General features: G+C 46.9%; 1 protein-coding gene across 1 annotated transcript in view; it reads left to right on the plus strand.

Moving 5' to 3' along the window:
- The window catches only part of epha10 (EPH receptor A10), a 510,644-nt gene that overhangs the window by 95,727 nt on the left and 396,976 nt on the right, over positions 1-17,941 (plus strand). The window contains exon 3 of the mRNA XM_078423327.1: positions 911-1,580. Coding sequence (XP_078279453.1) covers positions 911-1,580 — 670 coding nt within the window. The remainder of the gene's footprint in view (positions 1-910; positions 1,581-17,941) is intronic.

Below are 17,941 nucleotides of genomic sequence, written 5' to 3' on the forward strand. Positions count from 1 at the left end.
CACACTAATTTCACCCCTGCCATCGGGAAGAAGGTAAAGGAGCCTGAAAACTCTAAAGTCCAGGTTCAGGAACAGCCTCTTCCCCACAGCCATCAGGCTATTAAACACTACATTCTCAAATGAGCTCTGAATTACAATGGACTATTATTGTTATTACTGTTATTATTTACAGTGCACTATGTTTACATATTGTGTTGTGCTGCAGCAAGTAAGAATCTCATTGTTCTATCTGGGACACATAGAAACATAGAAAATAGGTGCAGGAGTAGGCCATTCGGCCCTTCGAGCCTGCACCGCCATTCAATATGATCATGGCTGATCATCCAACTCAGTATCCCGTACCTGCCTTCTCTCCATACCCCCTGATCCCTTTAGCCACAAGGGCCACATCTAACTCCCTCTTAAATATAGCCAATGCACTGGCCTCAACTACCTTCTGTGGCAGAGAATTCCACAGATTCACCACTCTCTAGGTGAAAAAAAACGTTCTCATCTCGGTCCTAAAAGACTTCCCCCTTATCCTTAAACTGTGACCCCTTGTTCTGGACTTCCCCAACATCGGGAACAATCTTCCTGCATCTAGCCTGTCCAACCCCTTAAGAATTTTGTAAGTTTCTATAAGATCCCCCCTCAATCTTCTAATTGCTTCACATCTTCACATGGCAATAAAACACTCTTGACTCTTTTGAAGGAGGGTTCCGACGCGAAACATTGCCTATCCATGTCCTCCATCTGAAGAAAGACCCTGACCCAAATCATTGCCTGTCCATATCCTCCCGTGATGCTTCCTGACCCTCTGGGATCCTCTAAGACGTAGTGTTTGGAGCTGTCTCAGATTGCTGTTACATTGATTTGGGAAATTGATGATTGCCTTGATTTGAGAATTTAACGTTTTGCTCTCTCTCCTCAGTGGGAAGAGATCAGCGGAGTGGATGAGAACTACAAACCGATTCGCACTTACCAGGTCTGCAACGTCATGTCCTCCAACCAAAACAACTGGCTTCAGACAGGATGGATCGCGCGGCGAAATGGCCAGAGAATCTTCATTGAGCTGAAGTTCACGTTGAGGGACTGCAACAGCATCCCAGGGGTGGTTGGAACCTGCAAAGAGACATTCAACCTCTACTACATCCAGTCGGACAGTGACGTGGGCAGCAACATTCTGGAGAGCAGGTACGTGAAAATCGACACCATCGCCGCGGACGAGAGCTTCACGCAAGGGGACCTCGGCGAGCGCAAGATGAAGCTCAACACGGAGGTCCGAGAGATCGAGCACCTGGTCAGGAAGGGGTTCCACCTCGGGTTCCAGGACGTGGGAGCGTGCGTGGCTCTGGTCTCGGTGAGAGTTTACTACAAAACCTGCCTTTCCACGGTGCAGAGCTTGGCCGTCTTCCCCGACACGGTGGCCGAAGCTGCCTTCTCGACCCTGGTGGAGGTGCGGGGATCGTGCATCAACGACTCCGAGGCAGAGATGGATAACCCTCCTCGGATGCACTGTAGTGCAGAAGGCGACTGGCTGGTGCCGATTGGGAAATGTACTTGCAGTGCTGGGTATCGGGAGAGAGCTGGCAGGTGTGAAGGTAAGCTTGGTGTCGTGGTGTCTCTCCAGAGCTACCAATTAGTAAAGCAGAAAACGCAGCAACCAAACCTGTCCAAATTGGATTTGTGGCAATGTTATCAGATCTGCTTTAATTCAGAGCGGTGATGAGGTCAGATGAAGCTGTTTACTGCCTAGCTGTTGGTACCTCAGAGTGCTGTGGTGGGGCAGTGCCTTGAGGTAATGCGGTTCTTACAGTGTCGCTGCTGGTAGAGCTGCTCTCTTACAATGCCAGGAAACATGGGTTCGATCCTGATCTCTGCTGCTGTGGAGTTTGCAAGTTCTCCCTTTGGCCGCTTGGGTCTCCTCCCACATCCCAAAGACTTCCTTCTTTGCAGGTTAATTGGCCTCTGCGAATCAAGCCTAGTGTGCAGTGGGCAAAAAGTGGGATAACATAGAACTGTTGTGAGCGGGGTGAACGATGGTCGACGTGGACTCCACGGGTTGAAGGCTTGTTTCCATGCTGTGTCTTTCAATCAATCCAAAAAAGATGCCTGTTTTTTTCTACATGGCTGTAATCATTCAGTTGAGGGAGTTATGATGCACTCCTGACCTGTTGGTGCTGGAGAGGTTTTTATGATGAGCTACTCATGAAGGATATGTAGACTGCCCTGCATTTTTCACCGCGTTAATTTAGTTTAGAGATGCAGCGTGGAAACAGGCCCTTCACCCCACCCAGTCCATGCCAACCATTGATCTGCCGTTCATACTAGTTCTATGTTATCCCACTTTTGCATCCACTCCCTGCACACTAGGGACAATTTACAGAGGCCAATTAAGTTACAAACTTGCACATCTTTGGGATGTGGGAGGAAACCGGAGCGCCCTGCGGAAACCCACGCAGTCACAGGGAGAGCGTGCAAACTCCGTACGGACAGCACCCGTGGACAGGATGGAACCCGGCTCTCTGGCGCTGTGAGGTAGTAGTTCTACCAGCTGTGCCACACTGTTAAAATGATTCTTCCTGTTCAATATCTGGTTAGCAATGAACATTGGCTCTTACAGGTGTATGTAGGCTTGAATGTGAAATGCCAGTCTGTCCTATCCACATTCTAGACCTGCTCTCGGCTGATGTGGCCCCCCCTTAATACATGGAAATGGCTCACAGACCTTGCAACATATCAATAATTCTGGAAGCCAGCTAGACCCAAGATGTCTTCATCTCTTTAACTGTTGCCTGATAGTTTAGCAAAGACTTGACAAAGTAGTGGTTTATGATGTGATACTTCATACTTGACAAAGTAGTGGTTTATGATGTGATACTTCATAATTCATGATGCATGGGGGGGGGGGGGGTGGTCTTGGTGGAGAGGATGCTCCTCAAACTGCAGAGCATGCTGGACAATACAGCTCACCCCCTCCATGACCCACTGGTCAACCTGAGGAGCACCTTCAGCAACAGACTGATCCCACCAAGATGCAGCACAAAACGTCACAGGAGATCCTTTTTCCCAGTGGCTATCAAACCGTACAACTCCTCCCCCTTCTGTCGTGGGGTAGACTGACTCCCCTCCCCTCCCTCCCCCCCACCCGCCCCTATTCCCAATCTTTGCACATCCCCAATCCTTTCCACTCGTCACTTTAATTTCATGTTTCATGTATCTTGTGTTTTTATGACTGTTGGCAGATCAATTTCCCTCCTGGGATAAATAAAGTTCTATCATATCATATCGTATCGATACGCTATCTTGCTTTCTAGTTACTTGCCAGAGAGAATTTATGTTTCCACTGGCTGAGCTGGTGGACCCTACTCCTGTGAACATTCGGCATGGGTGGCCATTTTCTTCATAGCGAGTCTGAGGCCCGCAGCTATTTTGTGGGCTCGGTCGGTGTTGGGCTTGTTAATCAGGTCATGGTTTTGGCCCCATTGCTCTTTTTAATTAAAACTCCGTTGAATTCTGGGGGAGTTATGTCACATGACCAGTCTCCACATGGTTTCTCGTTTAAATCAAGGCTACAAGGAGCGGCCGAGAGCTTTGTGGATTTGAAGAACCAGCTTCTCTTGTGTGTCATTCATTCTTCAGACTTTGATTCTCTGCAGACCTGTTGAGGTGCAATGGTTTGCAGGTTGGTAGTTCCTCAATTAGATTGTTTCCCGTGTTCCCCCATGCTTTGAAGATGAAGGGGAAAAGATTTTTAAGGTGAAGGGGAAAAGATCTTTAAGGTGAAGGGGAAAAAGATTTAATAGGAATCTGAGGGTAACTTTTTCCACACAAAGTGTATGGAACAAGCTGCCAGAGGAGGTAGTTGCGGTAGGACCTATTCCAACGTTTAAGAAACAGTTCGACAGGTACACGGATAGGACATGTTTGGAGGGATATGGGCCAAACGTGGGGAGGTGGGACTAGTGTAGATGGGGCATATGGGTTGGTGTGGGCAAGTTGGGCCGAAGGGCCTGTTTCCACATTGTATCACTCTATGACTCTATGCTGAAAGTCTGAGACAAAAAAACAGACCATGCTGAAACTTGAAACAAGTCAGAATGCATATGTGGAAAGAGAAAAGGTTAGTTGGCAATGGGCCAATGTGGACTCCACCGTCCCTGAGGTCATCTGTTGCTGGCCCTGATCGAAGGTATTTATTCCCAAAATGCTGGAGTAACTCAGCAGGTCAGGCAGCATCTCAGGAGACCCTGTTGCTGGCCCTGATTTGTTTTGGCCTAAAGAAGGGTTCCGATCTGAAACATAACCTATTCCTCCTCTCCATAGATGCCACCTGACCCGCTGAGTTACTCCAGCAATTTGCATCTATCTTCCTGCTGTTATTTGTTCAATGGTTAGATAATAGCTGAGACAACCCACCAAGATGGACAATTGAGGCAACTTTCCCAGTGCTCTGACACAGTCTTCAGTCAGTGGGATACCATCACACCTCCCCACATCTCTTTGTGTGTGGACAATGGGTGATAGGCTCATTGTGCTCATTTAAGGTTTGAAGGTCAGTTTATTGTCACGTGTACCAATTAAGGTACAGTGAAATTCGATTTACTATACAGCCATAGCAACAAAAAAAAGCAACAAGACACACAACTACATGAAAGTTAACATAAACATCCATCACAATGGATTCCCACATTTCTCACTGTGATGGACGGCAATAAAGTCCAATCTATTGAGTTTAGTTTTAGTTTAGAGATACAGTGCGGAAACACACCCTTCAGCCCACTGGCTCTGTGCTGACCAGCGATCTCCGCACATTAACACTATCCTACACACACTAGGGACAATCTACCCATGCATCAAGCCAATTAACCTACAAACGTGTGCGTCTTTGGAGTGTGGGAGGAAACCGAAGATCTCGGAGAAAGCCCACGCGGTCACGGGGAGAAAGTACAAACTCCGTACAGACAGCGCCCGTAGTCGGGATCGAACCCCCGTCTCTACACGCTGCAAGTGTTGTAAGGCAGCAACTCTACCGCTGAGCCACCGTGCCACCCTTGTGAACCACAACAACTTGGTTTCCTTCCTTAATGTAAAAGTCAGGAGCCTGGGGTATTCACAGTCTGTGGTAAGCCACAGCATGATTCATGAAGTGTGTTTCATAAACAAGAATTCAGTAAGAATTCACTCTTTTAATTGACCGGCACCAAACTTCAATAGACAATAGGTGCAGGAGTAGGCCATTCGGCCCCTGTGAGCCAGCACCGCCATTCACCGTGATCATGGCTGATCATCCACAATCTGCACCCCGTTCCTGCCTTCTCTCCATATCCCTTGACTCCGCTATCTTTAAGAACTCTATTTAACTCTCTCTTGAAAGCATCCAGAGAATCGGCCTCCACTGCCTTCTGAGGCAGAGAATTTCACAGATTCACAACGCTCTGGGTGAAAAGGTTTTTCCTCATCTCTGTTCTAAATAGCCTTCCCCTTATTCTAAAATTGTGGCCCCTGGTTCTGGACTCCCCCAACATCAGGAACATGTTTCCTGCCTCTAGCGTGTCCAATCCCTTAATAATCTTATCAGTTTCAATAAAATCCCCTCTCATCCTTCTAAATTCCAGTGTATACAAGCCCAGTCGCTCCATTCTTTCAACATAGGACAGTCCCGCCATCCTGGGAATTAACCTAGTGAACCTACGCTGCACTCCCTCAATAGCAAGAATGTCCTTCCTCAAATTAAGAGACCAAAACTGCACACAATACTCCAGGTGTGGTCTCACCAGGGCCCTGCACAACTGCAGAAGGACCTCTTTGCTCCTATATTCAACTCCTCTTGTTATGAAGGCCAACATGCCATTGGCTTTCTTCACTGCCTGCTGCACCTGCATGCTTCCTTTCAGTGACTGATGAACAAGGACACCCAGATCTCGTTGTACGTCCCCTTTTCCTAACTTGACACCATTCAGATAATAATCTGCCATTCTGTTTTTGCCACCAAAGTGGATAACCTCACATTTATCCACATTAAACTGCATCTGCCATGCATCTGCCCACTCACCCAACCTGTCCAAGTCACCCTGCAACCTCATAGCATCTTCCTCACAGTTTACACTGCCACCCAGCTTTGTGTCATCTGCAAATTTGCTAATCTTACTTTTAATCCCTTCATCCAAGTCATTAAAGTATATTGTAAATAGCTGCGGTCCCAGCACCGAGCCTTGTGGTTCCCCACTAGTCACTGCCTGCCAATAGACAATAGGTGCAGGAGGAGGCCATTCGGCCCTTCGAGCCAGCACCGCCATTCAATGTGATCATGGCTGATCATTCTCAATCAGTACCCCGTTCCTGCCTTCTCCCCGTACCCCATTCTGAATGGGACCCGTTAATCCCTACTCTTTGTTTCCTTCCAGCCTCAGTTGCTTGTCCGGTTTGTGGAGTTTTTATTAAATATTTTACACAGTCTTTGGGACAGAAGAAAGCTGTTGATTGGGATGGAATAACTCCGTGGGTGCTGCATTGTCCCTACTCTACCCAAGGTCACCAAACTTTTTGAAATGCGCAATAAATTTGAACGATGAGTCTTTTTCGCTTCGGCACAGCCGATTGCAATTGGAAAGAAGAAAGAAAACAACAAGGACTTGTACTGTGTCACAGTCTTGGATGTCTCAGTACTTTTAAGGTCAACCGCATACCTTCGGAAGTGTTGTACCTGTAACACAGGATGAAACGAAAGGAAATAATAGGTCAAAAGAACACACAAAGTTCTGGATAACTGAGCGGGTCAGGCAGCATCTGTGGAGAACATGCATCGGTGATGTTTCAGGTTGGGAACCCTTCTTCAAACGCAGGGACTAGGAAGGGGAAAGGTTGGAAGAGATGTAGAGGAGGGGCAAAGCCTAGCAGGTATAGATGATTACAGGTGGGGGGGAGATGGGGTTGAGAGGGTGATTGCCAGATGTGTGGAGATAGTAACAAAGGTTGGATGTGAAGAGGAGATAAAATGTTGGTCTGATTTTGGTAGTGGAGGAGACCAAGGTCAGAGAAGTGGGAATGGGAGTGATGGACACTGATGAGTTGGAATGGAAAAGGATAGGTCAATTTTTTTTTTAGGTTTTGGCCAGTGGATAAATAGTGAACACAACAGTGGCCAGAATGTTCTTGCTCTCAGCAAGAGGCTCTTTTGCATCCCTAATGCAGGCATCATTCTGGTAAACCATCTTTGCGTCATTTCAGTTCACTTTCTTCTGCAGTATTTGATAATTTGAGTTATTCAAACACGTTGCCAGCTGTGCAGAACTGCCAATAACTTGTTATATTCTACAACGGGCACAATACCGAGTTTGAAATTACTACGAGCAACTTGAGGGCGGCACGGTGGCGCAGCGGTAGAGTCGCTGCCTCACAGCGCCTGGGACGGGGGTTCGATCCTGACTACGGCTGCTGTCTGTACTGAGTTTGTACGTTCTCTCTGTGACTGCATGGGCTCCTTCGGCCCAATGAGTCCACTCCAACCAGCAACTCTAGCACTATTCTACACCGCAAGGATTTACAATCTGTACCAAAGCCAATTAACTTACAAACTTGTAAACTTGAGATCTTATCGAAACGTACAAGATTATTAAGGGGTTGGACACGTTAGAGGCAGGAAACATGTTCCCAATGTTGGGGAGTCCAGAACAAGGGGGCCACAGTTTAAGAATAAGGGGTAGGCCATTTAGAACTGAGATAAGGAAAAGCTTTTTCTGTCAGAGAGTTGTGAATCTGTGGAATTCTCTGCCTCAGGACGCAGTGGAGGCCAATTCTCTGAATGCATTCAAGAGAGAGCTAGATAGAGCTCTTAAGGATAGCGGAGTCAGGGGGTATGGGGAGAAGGCAGGAACGGGGTACTGATTGAGAATGATCAGCCATGATCACATTGAATGGTGGTGCTGGCTCGAAGGGCCGAATGGCCTCCTCCTGCACCTATTGTCCATTGTCTATTGACGTGCAGATTTGTAGGTTAATTGGCTTCTGTGAATTGTCCCTGGTATATAGGTGTTATTGGATAGAACTTGTGTGCAGGTGATCGTTGTTTGGTGCGGGCTCGGTGGGATAAAGGGCCTTTTTCCCACACTGCTAAACCGTGTAGCTGGGAACTGCAGATGCTGGTTTATACCGAAGATACACACAAAGTTCTGGAGGAACTAAGCGGGTCGGGCAGCATCTCTGCAGAAAATAAATAGGTGACATTTCGGGTTGAAACCATTCTTCAGACTGAACCTCCAAACTCCGACTAAACTAAACCTCTCAATTTCAAAACCCACTACTTTAAGGGAGTCATTGGGTAATGAAATCGATCTCAGCATTTATGCCGTAAAGCGTCTTTATCATTATATGCCGTGGAAGTGCAGATGTTGAAACGAATACCAGCCTGAGTTGATCATTTGTTGAAACTCATTATTGCCATCTGCCCGTGTTTCAGCTAGTTCTGTGTTCACCCTCAGCTGTGCTGAATGAATCAATTAGCTCCTGACAAATTCTCACGTGCCCTTTCAGAGTAGGATTTACCTTTGTCTCCACCCCCTAGAATTAAAAGATCAACAGTGATTGCAAGCAGTAAGTAAATGTTTTGCTGCAAAGCTTTTTATTCTCCAATAACACACTCTGCTGCAAAAGACAAGATTTAGATTAGTTTCATTTAGTTCAGAAATGCTGCATAGAAACAGGCCCTTCAAAGTCCACCGAGTTCACACTGAACCATCGATCACCCGTTCACACTAATTCTTTGTTATCCCACTTTCTCATCCACATCCTGCACACTAGGGGCACTTTACAGAGGCCAATAATCTGCAAACCTGCACGTCTTTGGGATGTGGGAAGAAACCCATGCGGTCACAAGGAGAACCCTGGGCTTCGGAGTTGTGAGGCAGCAGCTCGACCAGTTGTGTTGCCGTGCTCCTGTTGTTATTCGGTCCTAGTTTGCTGTTTTCCTAAACTAAAGAATGTTTTGGACAGAGGAGTGACTCCTTGATGCTAACTCAAACCTCTTTTCAATGTCATGGTGATACAGCATAGAGTCAGGCCATTCAGCCCACCAGCTTAATGCACCCATTTGCACAGATCCTACACTTTTCCGTTGTACATTCCCCCCTTCTCACATATTCAACTATTCCTTTGTCCAGTCTTGGCAATTTGCCACTTAACCTCAGGAACTGCACGTCTTTGGGATAGAAAGATACAGTAAGAAAAAAGGCCCTTGGCCCACCGAGTCCACACTGGTCTATCAACCAGCCATTAATATCATTTAAAAAAAAAAATTAGTTTAGAGATACAGCGCGGAAACAGGCCCTTCGGCCCACCGAGTCCACACTGACCAGCGATCACCCTGTAAACTAGCACTATCTCCACAATAGGGACAATTTACCATTTTTACCAAAATCAAATGAACCTGCAAACCTGCATGTCTTTGGAGTGTAAGAAGATTACAGAACACCCGGAGAAAACCCACCCTTAGAACGTATAGATAGCAGCCGTAGTCTGGATGAAACCCGGGCAAGAGGATTTGAGTTTAGGAGCAGGGAGGTTCTGCTGCAGTTGTACAGGGCCTTGGTGAGACCGCACCTGGAGTATTGTGTGCAGTTTTGGTCTCCTAACATGAGGAAAGACGTTCTTGCCTTAGAGGGAGTACAGAGAAGGTTCACCAGATTGATCCCTGGGATGGCGGGACTTACATATGAGGAAAGACTAGATAGACTGGGCTTGTACTCGCTGGAATTTAGAAGACTGAGGGGAGATCTTATAGAAACATATAAAATTCTTAAGGGGTTGGAGAGGCTAGATGCGGGAAAATTGTTCCCGATGTTGGGGGAGTCCAGAACCAGGGGTCACAGCTTAAGGATAAGGGGGAAGTCTTTTAGGACCGAGATGAGAAAACATTTCTTCACACAGAGAGTGGTGAGTCTGTGGAATTCTCTGCCACAGAAGGTAGTTGAGGCCAGTTCATTGGCTATATTTAAGAGGGAGTTAGATGTGGCCCTTTTTGCTAAAGGGATCAGGGGGTATGGAGAGAAGGCAGGTACAGGCTACTGAGCTGAATGATCAGCCATGATCATATTGAATGGCGGTGCAGGCTCGAAGGGCCGAATGGCCTACTCCTGCACCTATTTTCTATGTTTCTATGTTTCTATGTCTCTGGCACTGTAGGGCAGTAACTCTACCACTGTGCCTCCCTATATTCTACCCCACACCTAAACACATGGAGCAATTAATAGCGGGCAATTAATCTGCCAGCCAGTATGTCTTTGTGACGTGGGGGAGTACTGGAGCACCCAGAGGGAACCCACGCGGTCTCGCGGAGAATGTATAAACTCCTCATTGAACAGCAGCTGAGGTCAGGATTGAACCTGGGTCGCTGGAGCTGTGTGGCAGCAGCTCCATTATCAGCACTCACGTCCCGGTAATTCTGCTGAGTGACTGTATGCCCATGCAGAGTATTTCAAAGGCAGCTTGCTCCACTCCTGTGCCCATCTGTTCATGGTATTTCCCCCATTCATCTGCTCACTGTGATAAAGGAAGAATGTCACATTCCCACTCAATGTTATTGGATTTTTAAAATTAAATCTGGGATGTACTTATTTGTTTCCCCATTGTTCCGAGTGGCAATGATGACTTTTGTATTCTGCCCTTGCAAAATGAGGATATGTATGTCTATTCTTCAGGTAGCCAGTGATTCCAGATTCGATAGTAGCTAGAACATTAGGTCTGATTACAGTCCAGGCACATTGTCTGCAGCTTTTTGAAGCATCACCTATTTTTCTTCAATTTTATTTCTTACTAGACCAAGTGGACCCATTGAGCCCAAACCTCTCCTGCATTGTCCTCCTCCCCTCCCCTCTCTCCTCAACCCTCTCCTCCCCCACTCCCCCCAACCTCCCTCCCTCCCTCCTCCCCTCCCCCTCCCCTCCTTTTAAACTTAAAAATATGAATAACTTAAAAAATACAACTCCGATTTCAATAAAACTACTTGCATTATCACTAAAGTGACAATGGTGAGTAAGGGGGGCCTAAAATTGTTGCGCTGTCGTGTACCGTTTTGGCTGAGGTTCAGTCACAAACAAGATAACAAACGAGCTTTAGTATATAGTTGTAGAGAGAAAAAAAGTGCAGTTTGGAGTCCCGGCAATGGAGTTGTTCTCTGGCGAATGGCGCAGCTGGTGGAGCTGCTGCCTCAAGGCAACAGAGACCCGGGGAGGGGGGGATCTGTGTGACGTTTGTACCTTCTCCCTATGGTGGCGAGGACTTCCTCCAGCTGCTTCAGATTCCTTCCACATGCTGAGATTAGCCGCCCCTAATGTGTGGGGAGTGGAAGAGAATGCCCAATAACATAGAACGAATGTGAACGGACGATCGGCGAGAGGACCTGTATCTACGCTGTAACTTTCAATCAAAAGACTTAGAACCGCGCAGCACAGGAACAGGCCTGTAGGCCCACAGTGTCACTGCCTAACATGATCCCATGTTACACTAATCGCCTCTGACTCGGTGGGCTGAGGAAGGGCCTACTTCCATGCTGTATCCTTCCATTAATTCAATCAACCCACTGGTACTGAGCCGTGTTGCACTTTATCCTGCGGAGCTGATAGTTTGCTCTCACCTATTGACTGGGTCCCTGACGTTCGGGAGACCAGACCACTGTATTTTCAGATACTGGAGGAAACGAAGTTGGAGAAAAGTTTTCCAAACCAACGTGTTGAATTTTGAGACAACTTCAGCCTACTTTGCCAGAAGCAGAAGTTCTAGGGGTTAGTGGATTCAAGGGATATGGGGAGAAGGCAGGCATGGGGTATTGATTGGGGACGATCAGCCATGATCACAATGAATGGCGGTGCTGGCTCGAAGGGCCGAATGGCCTCCTCCTGCACCTATTTTCTATGTTTCTGACTGATTTGGCTTTTCCCACTTGGGCATGTAAAACACGTTGCTTCAGTGCAGTTTTGGTCTCCAAATTTGAGAGTGATCAGCCATGATCGCATTGAATGGCGGTGCTGGCTCGAAGGGCTGAATGGCCTACTCCTGCACCTATTGTCTATTGTCTATTGTCTATTGTCTAAGAAGGGTCCCAACCCGCAATGTCGCATGTCCGCGTCCTCCGGAGATGCTGCCTGACCTGCTGAGTTACTCCAGCACTTTGTGTTTTACTGAAGGTTCCGGCATCAGCAGTTCCTTGTGTGGACTGCACAGCTGGCATGATGTAAATAAGGCCCAGGAATTAACAAAGATCAAGCCTTGATCTGCTGTTGCCAACACAGTCCTGATTAATATCCACTGTACTTAATCAAGTACAGTGGATATTACTTGATTATATCCACAGATTAAGGGATAAAACTGGGGTCAACTCATTCCCAATGAGATTGCCTAGTTTGTGAGAGGAACAACTTGTGGACTATTTTCTCTGTGAGGTTAAGGGGAGACCTAAAGTATATAAAATTATGAGAGGCGTAGATAGGGTAGAGAGTCAGAACCTTTTTACCCAGAATGGAAATATCAAAGTCTGGGGGTCATAGCTTGAATGTGAGAGGGACATGGTTTCAAGGAGATGTGGTGGGCATGTTTTTTACACAGTGGTTGGTGGTGCCTGGCATGTAAAGCCAATGGTGGTGCCTGGCATGTAAAGCCAATGGTGGTGCCTGGCATGTAAAGCCAATGGTGGTGATGGAGGTAGATACGATAGTGCCGTATTAGGAGGCTTTTTGATAAGCACACAAATATGAATGAATGAATGAATGAATGAATGAAAAGTTTATTGGCCAAGCATGCACATACAAGGAATGTGCCTTGGTGCTCCACTCACAAATGACAACACAAACATAGTTAACTATTAATAATAAAGCATAACCACATCAAAACAATAAGGATACAACATTACCGTCTAAACATGTGGGTGAAAATAAACCAGAGCAAAAAAGAGACTCCAGACTTTGGTTATTGAGTAGAAGTATCACTCGTGGAAAAAAAAAAGCTGTTTTTATGTCCGGCTGTGGCTGCTTTGATAGTCCGGAGTCGCCTTCCAGAGGGAAGTGCTTCGAAGAGTTTGTGGCCAGGGTGAGAGGGGTCAGAGATGATCTTGCCCGCTCGCTTCATGGCCCTTGCAGTGTACAGTTCGTCAATGGGGGGAAGGTTGCAGCCTTCTCAGCTGTGCGAACGATCCGTTGCAGCCTCCGGATGTCGTGCTTGGTGGCTGATCCAAACCAGACCATGATGGAGAAGGTGAGGACGGACTCAATGATAGCAGTATAGAATTGGACCATCATTGCCTGTTGCAGATTGTGTTTCTTCAGTTGCCGCAGGAAGTACATCCTCTGTTGGGCCTTTTTGACTGTGGAGTCAATGGTGGCCCCCCATTTAAGGTCCTTGGAGATGATGGTTCCAAGGAACTTAAATGACTCCACAGATGTGACTATGGTGTTGTTGATGGTGAGTGGGGGGAGGGGAGGGGGATCTCTTCAAAAGTCTACAATTAGTTCCACTGTCTTGAGAGCATTGAGCTCCAGGTTGTTGCGATGGCACCAGGACGCCAGCTGTGTCACTTCCCGTCTGTAGGCAGATTCCTCCCCATCCTGGATCAGTCCAATCAGGGTAGTGTCATCCACAAACTTGAGGAGCTTGACAGAGGAGTCTGTGGAGGTGCAGTCGTTGGTGGAGAGAGAGTAAAGGAGAGAGGAGAGTACGCAGCCTTGCGGTGCTCCTATGTTGAGGGTCTGTGGGTACGAGATGTGCTTTCCCAGCCTCACATGCTGCTTCCTGTCCGTCAGGAAGTTGATGATCCACTGACAGAGGGGTTCAGGCACAGTCAGCTGGGAGACTTTGTAGTGTAGTAGCTCTGGCACAATGGTGTTAAAAGCAGAGCTAAAGTCCACAAACAGAATCCTGGCATAGGTCCCCTTGCGGTCTAGGTGCTGGAGGATGAAGTGCTGGAGGTGTTGGAGGATGATTGACTGCATCATCCACCGATCTATTGGCCCTGTATGCAAACTGCAGGGGGTCCAGCAGGGGGTTTGTGATGTTTTTCAGCTGGGCCAGCACAAGTCTTTCAAAGGTCTTCATGACTACAGAGGTCAATGCAACAGGCCTGTAGTCATTAAGACCAGTGATCCTTGTCTTTTTGGGTACAGGGACAATACCGGAGACCTTGAAGCAGGCAGGGACAGTGCAGGTTTGCAGGGACTGGTTGAAAATGTCTGTGTAGATCGGTGCCAGTTGTTCGGCACAGAGCTTGAGGGCAGAGGGGGAAACATTCTCTGGTCCTGGAGATTTCCGGCTTTTCTGTTTTCTGAACAGCCTCCCCACCTCCGCAAATACGCAGGGAATAGAAGGATATGGACCACGTGCAGGCAGATGAGTTTAGTTTATCTTAACATCAAGTTCAGCATGGACATTGTGGGCCGAAGGGCCTGTTCCTGTGCAGTACTGCTATTAAAAAATAAATTAGAAAAAATAAGCTTTGAGTCTGTTTCCATTGAGCGAGCTTTCTTGGTGTCCCTCTTTATTTCATTCCCCATACCAGTCCAGTCGTGAAAAAAGCGGAGAATGGAAAAGATTTTACAGAAGCTGAAGACCAGAACGACCTCAAGAAATGTTGAATGCTTGGAAGGATTCCCTTGTCCATGGTGTCGGCATTTGTCCGTACTTTCATTAGTGATTGAAAGTGAAAAGACATGGAAGTTTAAAACAAGCTTTTATTCCTCGGCTAAAACCACAACAAATGTAAGCTATTTACAACCCAATGCCACAATTAAGGAAATTGTGAAGTCTTTCTCTGTCACATCAGGTGGCTCAGGCAGGTTGTGCATTCTGTAGCAGTCATCATTGCTGGAGCCTTTCTTGCAATGATTTGGTTTTGACAATACAAAGCTAAAAGTGCCGTGTGAGAGAGAGATGCCAAAATCAATTATAGCTTTCATTGCAATGTGGATGAACTGAGTGGGTTTCAATGTCAATGTGAGCCATTCAATCAATTGCGCTAACAAAAGGGGAGTCCAATTATTGCTCCTTATCATGCAGTTCTGTTCCCATCTCCAAGCCTCCATCATCGTTGTCTCTGTGCAAACACTCACGTAGACCAGCCGCATAAGCACTGTGGCAGTGTGTACGGGTCAGAGGCCGGGCACCCTGCTGAAATAGGATTCAACGTCACGCACTCCCAAGTCATTCTCCATACACAAGGCCCAATGCTGCAGTGGCTTCTTGATTATCACGTGTACACACCCAAGTGACATTCTTTTCTTATGTGCAGTTCAGTAGAGTATCTAAGCACAGTCCTCGATAGTACAAAGAGCATAGAAATGGTCCGCTGAGATTAGCCGACTGGATAGAAGATTGGCTTCATGGAAGGAAGCAGAGGGTGATGGTGGAAGGTTGCTTATGGGTTGGAGGCCAATGACCAGTGGTGTGCCTCAAGGGTTGGTGCTCGACCCATGGCTGTTGGTAGTTTATATGAACTATTTGGATGAGAATGTACAAGGCGGGATTAGTAAATTTGCAGATGAGATTAAAATGGCTGGTATTATAGATACCGAAGATGTTTATCAAAGATTCCAACAGGTTCTTGATCAGCTGGGTAAGTTGACTGAGGAATGGCTAATGGAGTTTCATGCTGATAAGTCTGAGGTGTTGCATTTTTGGAAAGTCAAACAAGGGCAGAACCTTCACAGCGAATGGCAGGGCTCTGGGGAGTGTGGTGGGGTAGAAGGAATTAGCAGTGAAGATTTTTGGTTCCTTGAAAGTGTAATCACAGGTAGATATGGTGGTCAAGAAGGCTTTCAGCACATTGGTCTTGAATGAATGAAAGATATGCAAAAAAGTGACGATGATAAAACCCTTCTTGCAAATATTTCAATCAGTTTTGGGGCAGTGCTCATGGGATTGGCATGATAGATATCAAATGTACTTTCCTTGTTTATCCGCGTGTTGAGGCCAACCGGAGCACCCGGAGGAAACCCATGCGGTCACAGGGAGAACATGCAAACTCTACACAGACAGCAGCTGAGGTCGGGATTGGGGTTAGGTTAGGTTAGGGTGTCAGGTGTGCGGACTATGTCACTTTGCATGTTAGGGGTATGGATCACTGGATGTCTGGCAATGTGAAGCAGCAGCTCTACCACCGATGTGTCGTCTATGTTCTCTGTCACCAGAAAGAGCTTCCCTGTTTGTGTTTGAGGTAATGTTGTAAGATCTTTATATGTACACCTGAAACATCTTGCAAAGCCTTGGTGCAAGGTTTGACTGTAGTGCAATACTCTCTCAATCCTCTCCTATGATGTCAACCAATCTTTATGCCCTCGGGTCTCACATGGGGTTCGATTCAGAACGTTCTGACCAGAATCTGAGAATTTATAATCTGAGTCACAGCAAATGCTCCAGGCCTTACGCTTTGTCCAAATAAGTTTTTTTTTTGATGTGAGGAGTTATATTCTGCATTTGGACAAATATTTGTCCCAAAGCTTAAAACTCAAAGTGCTGAAGTAACTCAACGGGTCATGCAGCATCTCTAGACGATATGGATAGTTGACATCCAGCAACAACAGTTCCTTGTGTCATAAGGCCGTAAGGATTTGGAGTAAATTTTGTTGAGTCTGAAGAAGGGTCTCGACCCGAAACGTCACCCATTCCTTCTCTCCAGAGATGCTGCCTGACCCGTTGAGTTACTCCAGCATTTTGTGATACCTTCGATTTGTGCCAGCATCTGCAGTTATTTTCCTACTTCCTTGTTTCCTTCCCACCTAGACTACTGCAACTCCCTATACACTGGGATCAGTCAATCATCCCTGTCCCGCCTGCAATTGGTCCAAAACGCCGCAGCGAGACTCCTGACGGGTACCCGTAAAAGGGACCACATCGCCCCGATTCTGGCCTCAACTTCAAGCTCCTCCTATTCACATACAAAGCCCTAAACGTGCTTCCCCCCCCCCCCCCCCCCATATCAAAATATTCTAACCCACCACTCTATCTCCAGGTCCCTCAGGTCGGCCGACTTGGGACTACTCACTATCCTGTGGTCTAGGCTTAAGTTCAGGGGTGACCGCGCTTTTGCGGTTGCAGCTCCTAGACTGTGGAACAGCATCCCTCTCCCCATCAGAACTGCCCCCTCCATCGACTCCTTTAAGTCCAGGCTCAAAACCTATTTCTACTCCCTAGTGTTTGAGGCCCTCTGAGGGGGCGCTGTGAACTGTTTATGTATGTGCTGTTATGTTTGTGTGCCATTGTATGTTCGTTCTTAGTACCTGAACTGATGTACAGCACTTTGGTCAACGTGGGTTGTTTTTAAATGTGCTATACAAATAAAATTGACTTGACTTGACTTGTTTAGAGAATCTAGAAGCTCTCTCATAAAAAGGGGCACCACGGTGGCACAGCAGTAGCGTTGCCTTGCAGTGCCAGGGACCCGGGTTCGATCCTGAGTACTGGTGCTGTCTGTACGGAGTTTGTACGTTCTCCCCGTGACCTGTGTGGGTTTTCTCAGAGATCTTCAGTTTTCTCCCACACTCCAAAGATGTACAGGTTTATAGGTTAATTGGCTAGGTATAAAATGTAAATTATCCCTAGTGTGTAGGATAGTGTTAATGTGCGGGGATCGCTGGTGACTCGATGGGCCGAAGGGCCTGTTTCCGCGCTGTATCTTTAAACTAAACAAAACAAAACATTGTCTCAGGATAAGTCGTTGGATATTTAGTGCTGAGATGAGAAGAGATTCCCCTATTCAAAGGGATAGAAGTAATACTCTCACTAAGAGTAGTGAATGACCAGTTGACACCATGTCTTGGACACTAAGGGATGTGAAGTTTAGGCACTGATGATGAGTGATCAGCCATGATTCTATTGAGGGACTAGATGCCATAAAGTTATAAGGATTAGGAGTAGATTTAGGCCATTCGGCCCATCAAGTCTACTCCGCCATTCAATCATGGCTGATCTATCTCTCCCTCCTAAC

This window comes from Rhinoraja longicauda, chromosome 27 (genome assembly GCF_053455715.1).
Source record: "Rhinoraja longicauda isolate Sanriku21f chromosome 27, sRhiLon1.1, whole genome shotgun sequence".
Lineage (NCBI taxonomy): Eukaryota > Metazoa > Chordata > Chondrichthyes > Rajiformes > Arhynchobatidae > Rhinoraja > Rhinoraja longicauda.